Source organism: Schistocerca nitens, chromosome 1 (genome assembly GCF_023898315.1).
Source record: "Schistocerca nitens isolate TAMUIC-IGC-003100 chromosome 1, iqSchNite1.1, whole genome shotgun sequence".
In the NCBI taxonomy this organism is placed as follows: Eukaryota; Metazoa; Arthropoda; class Insecta; order Orthoptera; family Acrididae; genus Schistocerca; species Schistocerca nitens.
In genome coordinates, this window is record NC_064614.1 from 1,095,752,597 (window position 1) to 1,095,774,942 (window position 22,346).

At 39.1% G+C, this 22,346-nt stretch overlaps 1 protein-coding gene across 1 annotated transcript in view; it reads left to right on the forward strand.

Moving 5' to 3' along the window:
• LOC126198700 (probable maltase) overlaps nucleotides 1–21,813 on the forward strand; it is a 49,425-nt gene extending 27,612 nt beyond the window's left edge. Inside the window, exons 7-10 of the mRNA XM_049935203.1 lie at nucleotides 5,867–6,041; nucleotides 6,944–7,133; nucleotides 16,529–16,678; nucleotides 21,549–21,813. Coding sequence (XP_049791160.1) covers nucleotides 5,867–6,041; nucleotides 6,944–7,133; nucleotides 16,529–16,678; nucleotides 21,549–21,630 — 597 coding nt within the window. The 3' untranslated portion in view covers nucleotides 21,631–21,813. The remainder of the gene's footprint in view (nucleotides 1–5,866; nucleotides 6,042–6,943; nucleotides 7,134–16,528; nucleotides 16,679–21,548) is intronic.
• The last annotated feature ends 533 nt before the right edge of the window (nucleotides 21,814–22,346 follow it).

Consider the following 22,346-nt stretch of genomic DNA (forward strand, 5'->3'; position numbering starts at 1 on the left):
TGAAGGTAAATCATTGGCACATGCTTATGGATGGCGGATTCTCAATAATACACAATTAATAACAAGTAAAAGTTCAAAAACATAGTGTTCAGATCTTGATGCATCTGGCATTTAGAAAATTACCTGCAGCCAATCCAACAAGTGTTATGTAGGTTAAACAGTCAAAGATTTCAGAACTCTGTATAAAGAACACATGGACTGGATAAATGTAACAAATCAGCAGTAGCAGCATACAATAGACGCAGGCCACCCTTTGAAAATCGATGACAACCTGGAAATTTTGCACAAAATCAGAAAAAGTAAAACTGTGGATGTCATGGAAAAAATGGAAATATTTTTTAATAATAAATAATATTCTTAACGTGATAATGGAATTCAAAAACTCAGAAATCCTCAGCAGTCTTAAGCCAGTTCTAATGCTGTACATTTAATGTACCAGTGCAAAATATCACTGTAAAATGCAACAGTTGATACTCGTGCACATGCTGCAAGGCGACCGACCCACCAGGTTAGCCGAGAGTGCTAATGCACTGTTTCCTGGACTCGGATAGGCGAGCTGGCCCCGGATCGAATCTGCCCAGCGGATTAACGACGAGGGCTTGGATGTAGTTTTTAGGCGGTTTTCCACATCCGACTAGGTGAATTCTGGGCTGGTCCCCACGTCCCGCTTCAGTATATGACTCTGTCATTTGAAACACGTTTGCACTATTTTATGATTTACACTAGATGCAGACAGCTGGGGTACACTGATTCCGTGCTGGGGGGGGGGGGGGGGGGTTCTGGGTTGGCAGCGCAGGAAGGGCATCCTGCCACCCATTCTAATTAACCATGCCAAATCAGATTGTAACCATGCCGACCCTGCGAAAACTGGGGGACTAAGGCACAAGCGAAAGAATGCTGCAAGGCAACCATTTTGTTTTAAGTGTATAGTGTTTCCATGCATGTAGAAAAATTTGTGCAGTGAATTACATCAAAAAACAATACCAAATTTAATAGTGCAGTCTTACACAACAGCTCCATTTGTGTACGTATGCCGTAAACAGAGCTGTGTTATGCCAAAATCTTGAGAAAAACCATCATGTGTATAAAAAGTGTATTGCACAATTTCACATCAAGTGATGTAAAGCTATCTGCATCCCATACAGGATGAGGTGTCAATCATTATAGAAAACAAGAGGCAGATTCACACCAACAGAAGACATAAATTTCTCAGTAACTTGTTGCAGAAAATACAAACAAATAATAATATTCAGTATTCACAAATCACACATGTATGAAATATGAAAGAGAGATTTAACACAAGAAAGTGTGTATCCTTTAACATAATTAAGAAATTAATTTCTCTTTGTCTCTTGTGTTGGTAGAATCTGTTATAGCAGTTTTATCTCCCAATTAGATATTGTCTGTGAAGGGGCAGTGATTGTTTCTCTGTATTTTGAGGTAGACCTAATGGGTCATTTTTGATCAATTCCACAGGTTATCCTTAGGGGGAAAGTGTTCTGGAATGTCACTGCCCTACCATCATTTATTTTATCTCCACTTATTTGCACCGAGATGCCAACATGTGCTGAATAGTAAGGTTTTTTGGGAAATGACTTGTAACATTCTAAGTTTTATGGGCAATGTAGCTATAATGAGTAGCTGCACAGTGATACCGTCTCTCAACTGTTTCTCACACTCTAATTTTCACTAGAAAAGGGACAACTGCAAAAAGTACAAACTAAACCAATCCTACTTAGAGACAGCAGCTGGTGATGGAAGCAACAGAGTGAAAACAGATTGTCGGTTGTAGTTTTACTTATAGTTCATTCATTTCTTTCAAGTGAAACCAATGTGTGGAAGCAACCAAATGCAAATGGTCGACACTTTCTTCTTGAGTGAAAGCAGTCTGTAGGTCTTCTGTCAGTTCAACCATGTACTGTTCGCCCTTTAAGCTGATACCATTCTTTAGTGCTGTACTGTAGCAATTCCATTAGCTGTTGGTATACGACTGGGGTTCATGTACCCTAGAGGTTAGTTAGAAAAACACACACACAAACACACACACAGGCATCTGTGGGGGTATGATAAAGTTAGTATAAGCATATTCATTTGATTATGTACTGAATATAATAATTGTTCTTGTCATCAGTTAAAGCTGATTAATATATTGCTGTGGATTATGTTGTTCCAGGTGCAATTAAAATGTGTCTAATTCAGCTGATGTATCAATGGGAGTATGAAGTTGATCAAAAAGTTTCCTTAGGAATATGTGAAAAAGAAAGGAACAGTGCCAACTTTTTGTGATTAATTTTACTGAAAAGCTGTGATGATGCCCCTTAATTAAAAATCATTTAATTTAGCCCTTGAACACTTACTCAGCCTGTGTGTGTGTGTGTGTGTGTGTGTGTGTGTGTGTAAGGTAAATATGGTGCAGAAAATTGCATTACCAGCTACATTCGCACAATTCATACCCGTGCGCATGAATCTGTTTATGTTTCAGAGCCTTCGAAAACTATCACATATAGTATTTACCAGTCATGAAGAAGTACTATTCTCCTTCACACCCTGATACTCGAATTTCACAATTAAGCCTATCTCTAGCCATCACTGTAAGCAGTATGTAGCCACATTTTCATCCCTCTGGACGGCTGGGAGGACAATTGTAGTTGACTGGCCCCTGTTGCGTTCAGTTCTGTGCAGAAATATTTCGTTGTTTTGGCATTGTTAATTCATTATTGCTGACGGCCCGCTGTTATCGCCTGTTGCCACTGCTATTGTCATTTGCTTTCTTATTTAGTTCCAAAAGTATCTTTCAGTTCAGTTATTGTCCATGTTTATAATTAGCATTTACTTAACAAAGAACTTTGTGTCTGGATCAAAATGCTAACAAGTGTAAGAATAGAAAAGAGAATGTGACTGAATAACGATTAATCCTAAAGAGAAATTCAATGTGATGTACAGTATCTGCAAGGGTGATTCACAGTATGAAAATACATTAATTACAGATCAAATAAAATTAATGAATGATGAAAAATATTTCTTGGGAGAAAAAAAATTGTGACAAGTGACAGTACATGCTTAAAAAGCAAGTGATTTAAATTACCAAACAATTAAGAAAGTTTATCTGATAATCTTTATGTTCACTTCACTAAGTGTTTACCAAAAGAGAACCATTGGTGATGGATGCAAACCAGTGGGAAGAGAAAGACGGAGCTTCAATAAATTTAAATAAATAAGTTTTTTCAACAGGTCAAATGTGTTACAAAATAATTTTTTTAAAAGTAAGAAATAACATTCAACACACATTTGAATGAAGCAAGAAATCTTGTACAGCAAATGAGGTGCCATTTGAGAATTTATAGTTCAGTATGAAAGAATGCATGATCTCAGTTGGCACCTTTTAGATGGTTTTGAGCATCATTCTTACTTTTATACAAATGATTCCAAAAAACATTTACCATCTTTCAAAACAAGTTTTGTTCTTGAGCTTAACACTTGATTCGAAGGAATCAATTTTAGAAATCGAATGTCACAAGAGTGTAACTTCTTATGCACAAAATGTGTAGGCCTTGAAAAGAGACTCTTTGACACTTCATTTACATAGCTATCACCAGCTGTTGGTAGAAACATTTCAGTTTTTCCTCAAATTACTCGTTAAGTTTTTCTTAATTACCCTTATTACTTCAAGCAAATCCCCCCCACAAAATAGAAAAAGAAACTAGACATCACGCAGGTCAATTTGACTCGCCCGTTAGTCCATTTCCCACTCTTCATGTGGCTATGAAAATTCAGGCAAAAACCCGTTGTGTAATTTATAGGAAGTCATGTTTTTGTTATGCTCAAACACTTGATCAAAAATTGTTTGATCATTTATTTAAATATAAACTTATATGTAGCATCAGTTATTAACCTTTTAGAAACAACTGATAATCCGTATTATTGCCAGAAGTACAAAAATTCTTATTTAAATAAATAAATACTTCGACAGTATTTCCTTTATTTCGAAATATACTTCTTTGTACCTTTCCTTGAAATAATATATGCTGTTCATCTCTAAAAAAGTTCGGCAATCCTAATTACTGTTTATGTGTAACATAAAGGCTGATGAAGTATGCAAGTGAAATCTATCAAACCCAAAGTGAGCTTGAAAAACTGTCATGATTGAAGAGACTAGGTTAATTTGATTATTACATTTAACTGGAAAAACAGACTGAATGAAAAAACAATTGTCTGGCCAATCAGTTATTAAAACCAGTTGGTTGTCCCATCACTAACTGCAGCGCCATGTCTCCTCAGTCCTGGCTGACAGTTTCGTGTGCAGTCTTGAGATACAATCCCCTCCCCTTCTCTCCCCACTTAGATTAAAATTACTTTGTGATTGATGTTTCAGTAAATCAAGTGGTACGGGCCACCCATCACCCATGTGCTCGTTGTTACCTGTTCTGTACGTACACGCAGTGCCTTATGAAGCATGGCTGCCCTCCATGCCAGCAACATTGCTCCCCACCACTCCAATCTGCCAATCATATTGTAATTTTAATTGGACTACAAGCAAGGGAAACTTTCTGATTACTTTTATGGAACATTGGTTGGTGTTATATTAGCATTTAATGTTAGGAGCTGAACTGCAAAAACAGCATGTTCTTTGCTCAAGGCACACACATTCACAAGTCAAAGATACAGTATAGCAAAATTTAAATTTGACTAACTTTTTATTCAGTGTCAGAGTAAAACCATATGTTGATATTGATAGTTAACATTGTCATAATATTACACGCTCTCACATTTAGAATAACTCTCAAAAATTACTATAGTAAATATATTGCTGCTTTGAGTATTTATTCTCAGCTCAGAAACATATGCTGTAGATACACAAGCTGATGATCAAATTATGGAATCGATAACTTACACTGATGAAATGCTATGCATGTGGCAAACTTGTACCTTAGGCACACACATACAGAATTTTGCAGTCTCTGAGCTACTCAGGGTGGCTTAAATATCATTCTGTGTTTAGGATGTTGGGTACAGATTACTCTAAAACACACAATAAAATAGTATAATTACATGTATGTCAAGAAATAAATTCTCAGAATAAGAAGAAACACCTAAATTCTTAACATACTATATATTTGAATTGATTGATTGATGTAGTTGTGCACTTCGAGCAAAGCAATGAGTTTTTTTGAAGTGGAGTACTGAACATTACATGCCGATATAATGTGAAGGAATATTTCTCTCAGCTGTGCTGGTAAGTCTCTCTTGCTTGCTCATGTTAGTCTTCCTTCTGTTTCCTTTTATTCAAGAGTTTAAAATTGATTTAATACTTAACATTCTTGTAACAAGAATGCAGTTCTGACAACCTCAACTAGTTAAAGAGCAAGAGAATCAATATACAAATAAAGTTACACCCCATCATGAGTGCTACAGGGACCTAACTAGATTAGATAACATAAAAAGAAAAAATAATTGTGACTAAAAGGGTTATTTATTATATTTCCTGTGCATCCAATAACCATGTATGCAATTGTGAATTATGGATAGTATTCTTTTGGAGGAAATTGTTGGATTTTATTCCTTGTAACAGACTGCTCTGTAGTCCACAAACTACTGTAGAATCTTTCAAATTTGCAAAATACTGCTTTCTTCAAAAGCTGTAATATATTATTCCTGTAGCCTTTTTAGGCCAAAGACAAAGGGTATTTACTTTTGAGTAAAGCCTAATAATTTTTCAAATATTTCTTCAGGCTATGAATTTAATAGATGTTAGCAGGTGTTTCTTTGTTGTTGCGACTGAATGTTTTTTCTCTGCCCTCAGAACTGGATTTTACATACTGCTGATAACATTGTTTAAAATGTATGAAAATGAAAATTTCTTTGGCAGTTATCGGGTGGACACAGCGAACGTATTGCTACACGTGTTTCGAGAGAAGCTGTGGATGGCCTTACCATGCTTGTTATGCTATTGCCGGGAACACCAATTACCCTGTATGGAGATGAATTAGCAATTGAAGGAACAAGTAACATATCAATGCCCTGGAACAACTCGTCACAAACCGGTAAAATTACAAATAATGTATATTTTTAATTTTATCTTTGCGGTGTTTCATAATTAAATCCTTCCTTTGTATACAAAATAATACACACAACAAATATTGTGAAATCCTGGTCCTTCCTTTGTATATAAAATAATACACACAACAAATATTGTGAAATTCTGGTAAATGAAGGAAATGTTAAAAAAAATAGGAAATGTGAAAGAAGGTTGAGTTATGTGCTATCTTCTTTAACCCGAAAGTTCTGAAACTCAGTCCCCACTAGTCAGTCTTACTTTATCATCTCATTTGGTAAGTCTCTCCTGACATGGGGTTCTGGGCAACTTTTCCGTAAGTCTCCTTATTTTCTAAAAGTTCCTTTTGCTTCAACCTTTCTGCTCATAAAGCTTGCTCATTTCCTAAACTCTTAGGTGTTTTCTCCTGCCATTGCTTGATAAGTAGATTTTTTATCCATCCAATTATATTTTCAAAAATTGATTACTTTTGTACTTTTGCTGATAAACTGCACTTTTGCCTGAGTACACAAAGACAAAGTGACTTGGCTTCACAAAGCATTTGTTGAAGTGGGCTGGGCAAATACTGTGCTGAGTCTATTCCACTGTGTGTGGTCAGTAGTGAACAAAGAATCTAAATCTGAACTGTAGTATCTTTACTTTGATAATATGACCAATGAAATTTTAGACAGGCATTATACGCCACATGAAACACGCATTGCAGTAATTGTAAAATATTTGTCTCCTCTTTAAATATTGCAGAAGTAGCTAAAGTCAGTAGCAACCAAAGACATTTTGCAAAAAACGTTAAAAGCACTTTGCTTTGTGCCATACCGTTCTGTTTGCAATGACATTATTTAAATTGTTATTGCTGGATTGTTGTTAAATACATAAATACTTTCCTTCACACAGGGTCTTCACAAGCATCTTCTGCAGGTGATACTGGTAGCATTAGTTTTGATACCATTGCATCATCTCAGCTGACTGATAGAAGTCACTTGAACCTGTATAAAGACTTAGTGAAGCAGCGTGAGTCACCATCTATAATGTATGGCTCCTGTGACACATCGGTCATAAATGGCACAGTGTTTGTCATGACAAGGTATGTTAACTTATTTTCATCCTTTTGATCTGAAAAGCATTTATTTAACTTGAACTATATTAACATAGGTATTTCTTTTATTTGTTGCTGCATTAGGATACGGTACGTACTATAATTTTTGAAAGTTTATATTTGCTTTCACTTCATAAGATAAAGCTGCTCAAATTTTAAATGCCAGTTAAAGCAGGGCCAAGATTATATTTAAATTGAGAAAGATAACTGCTTGAGTTGTGTAAATGATATTACTTAGATATGAATATAACAGAGGGAAACATTCCACGTGGAAAAAATATATCTAAAAAGAAAGATGATGAGACTTACCAAACAAAAGCGCTGGCAGGTCGATAGACACACAAAAAACACAAACATACACACAAAATTCTAGCTTTCGCAACAAACGGTTGCTTCGTCAGGAAAGAGGGAAGGAGAGGGAAAGATAAAAGGAAGTGGGTTTTAAGGGAGAGGGTAAGGAGTCATTCCAATCCCGGGAGTGGAAAGACTTACCTTAGGGGGAAAAAAGGAAAATGTCTGCTTGTGTCTGTGTATATGCGGATGGATATGTGTGTGTGTGTGCGCGAGTGTATACCCGTCCTTTTTTCCCCATAAGGTAAGTCTTTCCGCTCCTGGGATTGGAATGACTCCTTACCCTCTCCCTTAAAACCCACTTCCTTTCATCTTTCACTCTCCTTCCCTCTTTCCTGACGAAGCAACCGTTTGTTGCGAAAGCTAGAATTTTGTGTGTATGTTTGTGTTTTTTGTGTGTCTATCGACCTGCCAGCGCTTTTGTTTGGTAAGTCTCATCATCTTTCTTTTTAGATATATTACTTAGATATCTACTCATCATATAGAGAAGACATTGAGGCGCAGACAGGCACAAAAAGCCCTTAGTGCCTTTTAGCTTTCAGTCCAGAGGCCTCTTCTGAACAACTTGCATGCAGATGACCACAGTCTCTGCCCATTGTGGCCAGAGTCATAACTGTGCTTAATGGGAGCAACAATCAGATTTTGGGGACAAAGAGGCAGCTTGGGTCGGGGGGGGGGGGGGGGTGGGTAAGGGGTAGTGTTGCTTCTCAGAGCACGCAGGGATGAAGTGGGACAGCATAGGGACTGCTAGGTACTTTCAGGAGGTTGGTGAGCAGATCAGAAAAGGAAGGGGAAAAAGACTAGAGGGTGCGTTGGTGGAATAGAAGGCTGTGTTCTGCTGCAATGGGAGCAGGAAAGGGGATAGGTAAGCAGAGGACAGGGACTAGCGAAGGTTGAAACCAGGGGGATTATGGGAATGTAAGATATATTGCAGTAGAATAATGACAATAAACAATATGTACAAAGCACTCACAGAATCCACAGGAATGACTTTTTCTCCTGAAAACAGTAATTACATCTCAAAATTTAATAAATGGCTGGATCGAGAAATCGTTCAGGACAGTAACTAAACAAGAGATACAATTCTTGTGACTCTATTGACAACCAAGGGATAAACAACAGTCCTTAACTTGTGGGAAAGTGGGTTTATGAACCATAATATTGGTTTTAATTTTACAAATGGTAAGTCCTTCACTGCACTTGGTGGCTTTCTCTTTGTAATAGCCCATATTTTGACCCTTCTGCTTAGTATAACTTAAGATACCTGCAACAGGAACCTGATAGCACAGGCCGATCAGTGAATTAAGCCAATAGATAATTACTCCCTCTCATACCAAATTAACAACTTGAATAACTTCGACACTCCAAGAAAAAAGTAACTATTTGACCAGTGCAAATAAGAGCTTGACTTTATGAAACAGTTCTGGATTAACAGCAGTACTAACATAGCGTGTAGGCTTTCACGGCCGGCGTCTTCAGTGATTAAAACTTCCGGGCTAAGAGGCCGTGGTCCAATAATAGAAATACTTCTCCCTGACGTTTCGTTTCCAGCTGCGGGAAACATCATCTGAGGTGAGTCTACGACTGGCTGCTAGGCCGTGGAGGTCCTGTTTATATAGAGCGCGTAGAGGGCGCCACCACTCGTCACGTGTTGTCAACAGTAAAACTATCTCTGGCTGGCGTCATTACTCTCGATCGAAGGTAATCGATTGTCACATCTATGGTACAGAGTCGATCACCATATCTTATCTAGCTTCAAGCCTTCTTCTTTCCTGTTAAAATTATTGTGGTGTTTAAAAATCTCTACAGCCTCTCTATACATACGTGCATAATAATGCGATGTCTTAGCTAGCACGCTCGTCTCACTAAATTTTATTTCATGGTCACCCGTTTCAAAAACATGTTCCGCTACAGCCGATTTGTCCGTGTGTCCCAGTCGACAGTTCCTTTTATGTTCAGTTAGGCGAGTATTGATACTTCTTTTTGTGGTTCCAATATAAACCTTCCCACAACTACACGGAATCTTATAGACACCAGGAGTAGCTAGAGGGTGTCGTGCATCTTTCGCCGATCTTAAGCAATCACTAATCTTCTTGGTGGGTCTGAAGATTGTTTCAACTCTGAACTTGGCCAGCACTTTCCCGATACGGTCCGTAACATTGTGGATGAATGGAAGAAAAACTTTCCCCACCGATGGTTGTTGTTGTTGTACGTTTTCGGACATTTTTCTTCTGGGATGGAGTGCTCTATCTCCTTGCCAGCGTACCCATTTTTCTGGAAAGCGGTTCGCAAGTGGTTTAGTTCCTCTTGCAAATAAGTTGGCTCACAGATTTTATTAGCCCTGTCCACCAATGTCTTGATAATACCTCTCTTCTGCCTGGGATGATGGTTTGAATGCTTATGTAGATAACGATCGGTATGCGTATCTTTTCTGTAGACTTTGTGACCCAGAGTCCCATCTGCTCGTTTAATTACTGAGACGTCCAAAAAATTTATCTGTCCATTACTTTCTGTCTCCATAGTGAATTGTATTTTTGAATTAATGCCATTCAAATGCTTCAAAAAACGGTTCAGTTCTTCTTCACCGTGATTCCATATGACAAAAGTGTCGTCCACATACCGATACCACTTCAAAGGCCTTTTTCTGGCTGACTGCAGTGCTTGCTGTTCAAAAAATTCCATAAAAATATTAGCAACGGCTGGACTTAGAGGGCTACCCATTGCCACTCCATTAATTTGTTCATAGAACTCATTATTATACTGAAAATAAGTCGTGGAAAGGCAATGTCTAAACAAAGCTACTATATCAGGTGGAAATATGTCAGCAAGCAAGAGCTTCGTTGACAGGAACCATGGTGAACAGAGACACCACATCAAAGCTGACAAGAATATCACTGGGGCTGACGGTAATCTCCTTCAATTTTTCGATGAAGTGCATAGAGTTTTTAATATGATGATCAGTTTTTCCAACAAACGGTTGTAGCAAGGTGGCAAGATGTCTAGCCAGCTCTTGAGTAGGGGATCCAATAGCACTTACTATCGGTCTAAGTGGTATATTAGGTTTATGCACCTTAGGTAGCCCATATAATCTAGGAGGATAAGCTTCCGTTTTACAAAGATCTTTTTTATCCTCTGAAGGAATAGAAGACTTTTTTATTAATTGATTGGTAACTGTCAACACTTTCGTTGTAGGATCCTTTTTCAACTTTTTATAAGTGGTAAGATCCAAAAGGTCATTGATCTTCTTATGGTAGTCACGGTGAAGAAGAACTGAACCGTTTTTTGAAGCATTTGAATGGCATTAATTCAAAAATACAATTCACTATGGAGACAGAAAGTAATGGACAGATAAATGCTTCAAACAGCCTTTTAGCCACCAAACTAAAAACAGTCACCACTGTTTGTGAATACCAGTGCAAATAGGTCCCTCAGACTCATACTCAGTGACCAAGCTGGCTCCACACAATCACTATGGACAACACGTTCTATGCCAGTGTGTGAAATCTTAACAATTCAAAATTTTACAGTTCTGAGGGAAAGTATACTGTTGCTTAACATAGAAAAAGTGTGTTTCAGCAGGGTAAGAGAGTATTTTTAACACGTTCGCTGCGGTCGCCAGTGCGAGCCGCTAACGCGCGAGGCGGACGCTTGTAAGCGCACGTGCGCTGAGAGCTGAAATCATAGCCCTGCGAAACCTGTAAGTTTGTGGCGAATAAACTAGATGCCGCCAGCTGATTCGTTTGGAGTTCGTACGCTGGCTACCAGAGGCGCAGCGTTCCACTCAGTCAAAACAGTTCGGGGCTAGCTGCCAGGAGCGCTGCAATCACTTCTCTTTGCAGCCGCACGGCCTTCTATGATTTTTATTTCGAGGAAATAACTTTACATAGTTACCGACTTAGCTCGCCACTGTATCTTTTCATAATTCTTATGGATGAATAAAACTTTGTTCTGCAAGGGAAGTCAGCAGTTTCAAGTTATAATAAGATACTGCTGGAATTTATATTTCGTAATCCATACCTGGCTGAATACAAATTATGAACACGCCTAAATTTTGATCGCAAGACTAATGTCTAGTTTTGCGACAAATTCATGTTGTGCACGAACGTAATATTGGCAACGAATATAACGTCTGCGGAAGAGGTGCTAGATATAGAAATACAAGTACACTTTAGCTGCATGCCGATCATGTGATAAATGCTGCCTGCTGTCTGTCGCTTATAAGCGTTACATGCATTTATTGCAAACAATTCTAACAAAGCCCCTTATTTATTTATTGTATTGCTAACTGGACAGAAAATGCAATTCACACAAGTGACAAATCCACTCCATTGAAAAAGAATTAGTCGGAAAACACCAAAAGATTTATAAAACGAAGAAAAAGAAACAGGACTCGTCTGCAATGTGGTGCTATGGAAACCCAATCACAAATATATACATATTATAAAAATGACTGTATGTGTATGTATGTATGTTCCACATCTCCTCCTACTGGACCGATTTCAACGAAACTTGGTACACATATTCCTATTATCGGAAAACTATCACTGTAGGGGTAAGAACCACATACGACACATACGTCAGGAGATATGACGTCATGAACAATGTAATTCGTCAAAAACGGCCGCATCATGTGACGATATTCCACATCTGCTCCTAAACTAGTACACCGATTTCAATCAAATTTGGTACAAATCTTCTCTAAGGTAATGAATCATTTGCTATGGTAGCAAAAACTACTTACGATATATAGTTCAGGAGATATGACGTCATAAACAATTCTGTTCTTGAATAACCGCAACATCAGGTTTGTGATTTCTATTTATTATGTCATTACTACTAAAGCTATTCGCGACGAATTTTGCAGAGGATATGCATATATACCACTAAATGTAGCTTTGAAATTATATCATAGTATGACACGTAGTACAGGAGATATGACGTCAAAGCTATGAAACGCACGAAAATCCGTCCCACTATGCATGTGGTTGTAATGTATTACGTCTGTAATACCAACTCTATTCGCAACTCATTTTGCAGTTTCCTAATATTCTTCCCGGGGAACATGGAAAATTATATTGTGGGACACATAGTACAGGAAATATTATGTCATGAAGATTGACCTGTCTGAAAACGGAACTGAGATGAATGGAAAATAGATAGCGATAGAACAGGAGGCGATGGACAGAGAGAGAAGAAGCAGATGGACTAAAATAAGACAGGAATGAATACACACCCGGGCAACGCCGGGCACTGCAGCTAGTAACAAATACGTTTTCAAGGTGTAGAGGTGATGTTTTTATAGCAAACCACAAATAAGTCCACATACGGTACTGTACAGAAACATCATATTCTGAGCAACCAATGTAACTATATTTACATGGCTATCAAATAAAACAAACACTTTACAAATCAAACACAAACAGATCTTCCTCTGTAGATACGACGTCCCATTACATTATGGATGTGTAATTGTGCAGCAGTTCAAACAGAATCCAGGTTGGTTTGGACACATTATACACACGTATGGTGTATCCGTACGCTTGCCCCGTGCCGCACACGTTTTACATCGCTTCCGCATAACTTGCTTCGTCCCTTCCGTTGCGTCCCGCTTTTGCACAACATGTGTGTCTTTACATTTGTTACGCACACCTTTTGTAACGTCCATTGGTGGAAGTAGTCCCTTTATTATTTGTATTCTATAATCATACAAAGTCATATTATGCCCTGAGTATTTATTATATAGGTAATGTGCATTGAACATTAGCATGTCAACTACATGGAAGAATAGTTTCTTTGGCCAGCGGATTGTCTTTCGTTCACATAAATAATAAGACAACATCTGGTCCTGCCTATCGGTCCCAGACATACAACTATTATATCTGATAATTGGCAGTGGTTTCGCGACTATTTGCTGGCGTGCATTCTGCACACGTTCCATTGTATTGGGGTATTCTGTGGAAATATAGGAGACCTCTCGTCTATCCTTCCATTTGCCGATCATTACCCCGTCCGAATATCGTGCTATGGTGTCCCCTTTCCCCAGCTTGGCGCATACCACGTCTTTAGGGGTATTTTTCCTATTTACCCTTAGTGTCCCGGTGCAATGTGTTTTTGCATTCAACAGGGTTTTAGCTAAGGCAAAGCTGTTGTAAAAATTGTCCATGTAAATGTGATGGCCAACATTCACCTTCTCTTCTAACAAATGCAATACTATCTGTTCAGCATGCCCTTTTCCCCCCATATCACCACGCATCCCCGTGTACACAGCGCATTTATTGATGAAGCCGTCTGGGTTATTTAGCATGTACAATTTGATGCCATACTTATTTCTTTTGTTTTTTATGTATTGTCTAAATGACAATCGTCCCCTCCAAAGAATCATTGATTCATCTAAAGAGAGATCCCTACCTGGATAATACACATTACACATTTTGTTGTTGAAATAATTCAATATAGGGCGTATCTTATACAGTCGATCATTTGGTTTCGGTTCTCCTGACTCTGGATTTTTTGCAAAATGCAATGCGCGTAAGATCAGCAAATATCTGTCTCTGCTCATACTCATCGTTATTCCTTTATTTTCGAACAGCGGATCCCTCTTCCAGTAGTCTTGTAGTCGGGCACATTTGACATTACCCATATGTAATGAAATCCCCAGGAAGACAAGTATTTCTTCTAAACTTACGGGTTTCCAATTACTAATTCTAGAGCCCTCTTGTGTATTTGCGCTCGCAAATATATTCCGTGCGTTATCATTTGTTTCGTCAACTATGAGCTGCAGTATGTCATCTGTAACCAGTAGCCTAAAGAAATCCATTGGCGTATTGCCAGCAGGCTTCATCAGCAAACATTCTGCTTTCGTAAACGGGTGATACTGCATCCCATGTGGTTCTTCATGCCACGTAACACCTGGTTTGCTTACCTCTGCGAGCGCTGGTTCTTTATCGTCGGCGATTTCCTCATCATCGTCGCCCGTATCGTCCGATTCCGAACTGTCACGAAACATACTGGACAGTTCTGCTTCCACACTGTCATCACTGTGGTCTGTTTCTGCAGTCTCCAAATGCCAGTCACCCTCATCTGGTTCGTCCTCTCTGAACTCTACATCACTATCTTCTAACACACGTAGTAACTCATGGTCAGTATATTGGTCACTCTTCCTACACTTTTTCGCGTTCGAAGGCCCCGGTGTCGGTTCAGTCGCCGCCATTGCAAACAATGCACAACACAGACGACAAAAAACGAAAACACACAACTGCAGACAGGAACACGTTACGTGATATGTCGTTGGTTACTTGAACTAACACGAGTGCACAGCCGAACAAACTAAACTGAGAACTCTGCTAGTGAACGCGCCGCTTATATGCGTCAGCCGCAGCGAACATGTTGACGGCGTAGCGTAATGGTCAAGCGCATTGCTCACGAAACAGTCGACCTGGAATCAATCCCAGGTGCTTCCTAATTTTTTTCAATTGTTTTCATTCTTATTTTCCTTGGTTTCGTCAGATTTTTCAACTATTTACCGTAGAATTTAAATACATTCAAGTAGTATATTTATATAACTAGGCGAAAGTTTTAATGAAAATAAAGATTTTAAAGATTCTTGTGATTACGTGCGCTACTTTTTATTCATTACGACAGTAGAAGTTTTGCCATTTTTATGGTGACATATCATAGAAACATGTGAAACATATATGTTTCACTCTAGGCACATTTTATGAAGGCATTGTTTGAGCAGTTACATTTCTCTGCAACATGCTTCATTGGAAAGCACACTTAATTCAAGTTTTAAAACTAAGGTGTTTCCTCTAATAGTTTGGATGCAAACCAAGCGTACTAGATCATAGGGGTGTCCACAAGAGCACTGAATTGATGCAGCACGGTCGAATGTATTTTAATTGCATCTTCTCTTGATGATACCTCTCGCTGTTGTTGGAGTTATTCAGGGGCACTTTGTAATCTTTTAATTAGATTTTTGACTTGACGATAGAAATATACATCTACCGTAAATAACCGAACACTCTGAAGATACGAAGTAAAATAAAAATGAGAAAAAAAAATCAGGACGGACCTGGGATTGATCCCAAGTCGCCTGTTTCGTGAGCAATGCGCTTGACCATTACTCTACGCCAATAACGACGAACAGAGCGCTAAATAGGGTATAGCCTCCTATAGTGCTATCGGAACAACTTTCGAGAGCATGTTCTCCTTTCCTATGGCCAACTCAGGCGAAATATTTCGGGCACGTTATGTGGAGTCCCACCTCTTTCTAGAAACAATTCGGACGAAATCGGCGTGTCCCAGTTGGCGACCTCCCCTAGTGAGAACTCAGCTAGCGAGCGCACCGCTTATAAGTGTTACCCGCACTGGCTTGCTGATCGCGGCAACGCTTATGAGCGTCAGCCGCTCTGGCGTGTTGATCGCGGAAACGCTTATGAGCGTCAGCCGCTCTGGCGTGTTGATCGCGGAAACACTTATAAGCGTCAGCCGCAGCGAACGTGTTAACTAGGGAATCTGAGGGCAGGAATTTTTTTCCTTGTCTGTGTATACAACCTGCAGTGATTGTGTATGTGAGTTGTGCTAGTGTGAATGAGTTTTGTACTTCAGGAGGAGGCCTTTTCGCAGGAAGCTAAAATGTACAACAGTCTTTCCATTGTGCAGGTCTAAGACTCAATGTCTCCTCTATATGGTGTGTAGCAATCTATCCTTTTATGATATTGTTGTTTTTCTGTCCTGTACTTTCCATTGTTTAATATGACTTAGTGTGCTAATGGAAACCAAACACAACTAAAATATTGCAAAGTTTGAGCTGGAGGAGAGGTATGAGCAGCGGAAGGGGACAGTTAACAGCTTCACAGCATTTCTGCCCATAGCAAAAGAATGTTTAAAAAATATATGCTATGATTCTGAGTGTTCAAATGAAGTTACTGTAATTTGATACTGGTTGGTAGATTTATTTTTAACATATGATTATGCAGTAATTCAACTGTTAACAGTATGCTTGATTTGTTTCTATGTTTTTGCTGTTTCAGAATTAAAAGTGGCAACCCGGGAATCTTGGTTGCCTTCAACCCCAGCAGTAACAATGTTACTGTCAATTTGAACAGTATTGATAACATATCAGAAGAATTGACTGTGCAGTTACAAAGCTCTAATTTTGTGCATGATACCGTCAGACTGAAGTGAGTAACGCCTTGTCATTATCTTAAAGTTATCATTTTACTAATGAGGATGTCTGTCCATGGTTGAGATGTAAATGTTCCTCCAGTCACTGTAGGACTGCCTTATATTTGGATTAAAATAACATTGACTGCAGCTCCAGTGAGTCAAGTAGTAAGGATTAGCCATCAGCTAGTAAGCTGTAAAATTTGAAATTTTCCTGGCGAATCAGCTGTTCAAAAAGATTTCAGGCTTGCAACAAGTCGTCGTAAACTTCATTGTGTGATATTTTGGCTGGACAACTGCCAGCCATCTTCAGGTGAGCCGAACAAGGACTGAGGAAGACGTTCTCCGCTCTGTCGTATATAGTGCGCTGATGGTACTGCCGCACATGCGTTGCAGTCGCGGAGACAGAAGGACCACACCGCCCAGTGACAGCGCACTTGCTGGTGGAACTGGAAGACTCAGCTGCTGTCAGTATTGTTGCTGGCTGCAGCTACCTAAGTTTTCTGGTGTCTTCGTCTCAAGCAAATTTCAGAGATGACAGGATTCCACGCATTATTCAATTGGTAACAGCTGTCACGGTTCATTAGATTTCCCGCGATGCATATTTCAACGGATTCTTTGATAATAGTCCCAAAAAGTTGTTGCTGTGGCCAAAATTGAAGTTTTGTCGTACTCCGTTGAATGTCCGTCGGAAATAAAATGTTCTGCAACTGCAAACTAACTGGGTTGTAGTAGGGGAGTGCAATGTTGATGTTCCGTAAAACGCTCTTCCACTGTACACGTTGTCTGTCCTATATAGGCCATACCACATTGAGAGGGTATTTTGTAAATTCCCACCTTCCGCAGTAACAAATCATCCTTCACCGATCCCAGCAAATCCGAAATCTTAGAAGGTGGACGAAAAACCACTTTCACATGAAAATTATTAAGAATCCTCACTATTTTGAAGGAGATATTTCCAAGGAAGGGAAGAAAAGCTAGGGACTTGGCTGGCGTGTTCTCCTCTTTATCCACTTCCCGGTTCCTGGCTCTAGTTGAGAAGGCCCTGTTAATTTGCTGGGTCGAGTATCCATTGTCTCTGTACACTGTCCTTAAATGGCGAAGTTCCTTAAGGAAATTCTCTGTATCAGACACAGTATGTGCCATTTGCATAAGGCTTTTAAGTTTACTCATGGTTTGGGATGGGTGATGGAACCTTGAAGAATGCAAGTACAGATCAGTGTGAGTGGGCTTACGATAAACAAAATGTCCCACTGAGCCATCACTCTTCCGCTTAACCGAAACATCCAGAAAAGGAAGGCAACTATCTTTCCATAGTTCCATAGTAAATAGAATATTCTCATGGATTGAGTTAAGATGATGAAAAAACTCCATTAACTTTTCTTCTCCATGGGGCCACACTAGGAAAGTATCTTCGACAAATCTCCAAAAAACAGTTGGTTTACAGACCGCTGATTCAAGTGCTCTCTCCTCAAAATCCTCCATTAAAAGGTTAGCCGCCAGAGGAGACAGAGGGCTGCTCGTGGCGACACTGTCAGACTGTTCAAAATATTCCTGGTTAAACATAAAGTAAGTTGAGGAAAGAGCATGCCAAAACAAAGCAGTGATGTCTGATTCAAACTGTTGACCAATTAGTGTCAAGAACTCCGCAAGAGGTACTTCTGTGAAAAGGGAAACTACATCGAAACTCACTAAGAGATCCGAACTACTTATGTGGAGAGCCCCCAGTCTGCTGATAAAATCAGCGAAGTTCCATATATGATGTGAACATTTGCCGACAAATGGTCTCAGCAAAGAAGCTAGATGTTTGGCTAAATCATATGTGGTTGTATCAATATTACTCACTACAGGTCGTGAAGGCAGACCTTCTTTATGTACTTTAGGAGAATATTCGATTTACCATGGAACTAGAGAAAGATGGTTGCCTTTAATTCCTGGATGTTTTGGTTAAACGGAAGCGTGACAGCTCGGTGGGACATCCTGTTTATCATAAGCCCACTCACACTGATTTGTACTTGCATTCTTCAAGGTTCAGTCACCCATCCAAAACCATAAGTGTACTTAAAACCCTTGTGCAAAGGGCACATATGGTGTCAGATGCAGAGAATTTACCAAAGGAACTTGCACATTTAAGGACAGTGTTCAGAGACAATGGATCTGCGACCCAGCAAATTAACAGGGCCTTCTCAACTAGAGCCAGGAACCGGGAAGCAGACAGAATGCGCCAGCCAAGTCTCTAGCTTTTCTTCCCTTCGTTGGAAATATCTCCTTCAAAATAGCGAGGATTCTTAATAATTTTCATGTGAAAGTGGTTTTTCGTCCACCTTCTAAGATTTTGGATTTGCTGGGATCGGTGAAGGATGATTTGTTACTGTGGAAGGCAGGAATTTACAAAATACCATGCCAATGTGGTATGGGCTATGTAGGACAGACAACGCGTACAGTGGAATAGTGTTGTATGGAACATCAACGTTGCACTCGCCTGCTACAACGCAATAAGTCTGCAGTTGTGGAACATTGTATTTCCGACGGACATTCAACAGAGTAGGACAAAACTTCAATTTCGGCCATGGCAACAACTTTTTGGGACTCCATTATCAAAGAATCCGTTGAAATACGCATCGCCGAAAATGTAATTAACCGTGACAGTGGTTACCATTTGAATAATGCGTGGAATCCCGTCATCTATGAAATTTGCTTGAGACGAAGACACCAGAAGACTTAGATACCTGCAGCCAGCGAGAATATTGACAGCAGCTGAGTCTTGAAGTTCCACCAGCGAGGGCGCTGTCGCTGGGCAGTGTGGTCCTTCTGTCTCCATGACTGCAACTTATGTGCGGTAGTATCATCAGCGCACTATAGAAGACGGAGCGGAGAACGTCTTCGTCAGTCCTCATTCGGCTCACCTGAAGATGGCTGGCAGTTGTCCAGCACGAAATATCGTGCAATGAAGTTTACAATGACCGGCTGCAAGCCCGAAATCTTTTTGAACAGCTAGTAAGTTATTTCTCAAGTGAGCTGTGCTCACTGTGTTGCCTGTTCTTTTAGTTTCACCCAAAGACTGGTCAGGTGTGGCTAGTTTAACAATGGCCCCCACCTCATCCCATCCTCAACCACTGCAATCTGTCAGTCGCAAAGTTATTTTATTCAAACTGTAATGAGTAACTTCTACATCCGAATGTTTGTAATTTATTGAAACTGAACTGACAGATGCGAATTAAAACAAACTTGCAACATTTCCATATGATAAGGCCATTGCAGCAAGAACATGTTTATTTTAAAAGAATGAAAGTGTGAAATAATTATAACCAACTCTAAAATACATTAGCTATAGTGCAATGGTTGCTGCAGTGTATAATTAAATGACAAGTGGGAATTTTAATAATCTCATAAAGAATGTTTGATACCATTTTTGCCTGTAGCTGTTATCAATAATATTCTCTGTATACTAAGCAAACAAGTTAGACGTTTAAATTCCATTTAATGCACTAGCACCAAATGTATGGTGTCCTGAGGTAGGCATGTTCCACAAAGATTATCGCAGGTATTTATCCAGGTTAAAAAATGCCATAAAAAGAACCAATGGTAATAATGTGTGATTTGGCTGCATTGGTGTTTGTCTTCTATTGGATAAAACTTGTCATTAGGAGGAAGAATTGTTTGCAAATTAAATGTTGAGTTCACCTTCAGGCGCAGATTTTTTTTTAATTTTTTTTTTAATTAGTGCAGAATGCATTTGAAACCACATGGTGATGCTTAATCACAGCATATTCTTGCATTAGCCTTCTGGTAAATTTATTTTTAGGCTTTCTTAAAGCATTTACTGTGGGTTCAGAGCTGTTTGTTTCAGTTTATATAAAGGCAACAAGAGCAGTTTAATGGACGTTTTGGTACAGCAACAAAAGAGTAAAGGTAATTTCCAAAGTTAGTTCTCTTTGTAAAAGTTGATGGCAACATTGTCCGGTACAAAAATGACCAGAGAAGTTAATGTTTTGTGCTACAACTGAAGCAGCACACGAAAGTAGAACCCAGCATTTTAAAAGTATAGTACAGTGTGTTCCCAAAAAAAAGTGTATATTTATGAAACTTTTAAGAATCTCTCCCATTTCAATTACAGATGTTCAGTATGTTCTCCACTAGCAACACGAACAATATCACATCGATACTCGAATTCTTTATGGTAGAGTTAGTGCATAAATCTTATCCTTAATTAAACTGCGCAGAAAAGAGTCAAATCCGGTGATGGTAGAGGCCAGCTGAGAAGTACTAAGTCACCAGCTGTTTGATGACCAATCCTATGGCTGAGCAGTGTTTCATTCAGCTATTCATGCACATGACAACTCCACTGAGGTGGTGCCCCGATCTTGTTGAAAAATGAAGTTGTCCTTGTTCAGGCTAGGAAAAGAAAAGTTTTGTAACATAGCAAGATACTGTTGACCATTAACTGTGTGGAGTAGATACTTTGCTGCAGGTGGCAGTAACCAAGCAAACAGAAGTCAGTGACATCTAGTGGCAATGAATATAAACTAGACAATGTATTTGTTCCTCCAATAACCAAGCTGTGGTGCAGCAATCTAAGTTTTGCCAATATAATACTCTGTAATACATATATTCCTTTTGAAACACCCTGTCTATTAGTACACATTTTTTGTTTTGCTAAGATGCACATGTACAGAACAGTAATTATTGTGAAAAATTCTGCATTTTTTTGGTAGTACAATTCAAACAAATTAATTTTATGGCCACAAAAACTGGTTCTAAAGGACACTCCAGTGACTCTCTGTCCAACCCAGGTAATGTTCTAATATTGTGGTGGTTTCAAATGAAGTTGTGAAGAAAATTTCTGGAGTATCCTGATCAGCTAAATGAGATCTTTTTCTTTTTCAGGTCAAAGATAGATACTGATGAAGTTCCATTGCCTGCAAAAGCTGCATTGGTTCTCAGTTTTGTTCCGAAGCTGACCTCCTAAATGCACCCTGACAACTGTCATTAAAACAGTGGATTTTAATTTATTTGTATGCTAGCATAGTATTTAAAATTTGACCTGCTCTCAGTATTTTAATAACTGTAACACACATGGTGAATGATTTCATGTAGCCACTTGAGATTGTCCATAAACATTGGCATTTTTCAGCTTGGTAAACTAATACAAGACTGCAGTTGTTTTTTATTTCACAAATCATTTATGAAGTTGAGGCAAAGCAAGGTGGAATATGAAATAATAATGACCTACGTCTAATTATTTTCAACCTCCATCTTTTGACTAAGATAATGCCATTAGTTTAGGTTGCTGCAAACAAAACTTGATTTTAACAGGGCACTGTGAGGGGGTCCTCTGTTGACTGTTGGAGATATCCATTCGAAGCTGTGGATCAAGGGGTTCCATTTACCATCAATAGTGACAATTCATTGGCTGAATGAGTAATGTGTGCTTCCTTTTCTAATGTCTGGTCAGTTGTTGATGATGTGCATTTAGTGCACACTTGAACATTCACAGATTAAGTCCTGTTCTGACTTTCAATTGTTTTGTGGGTGGGCACACTCAGGTAAACTGGAAATGAACAAAGGAGGCTTCTTTACCATGGCCCTGAGGCTGCAAAACATTGAAGCAGTTATTTCTGCAATCACCTCTGAGTTTGGAATACAAGGATGCAGTTGATCGAAGCTTTCTGAGCATAAAGGTGC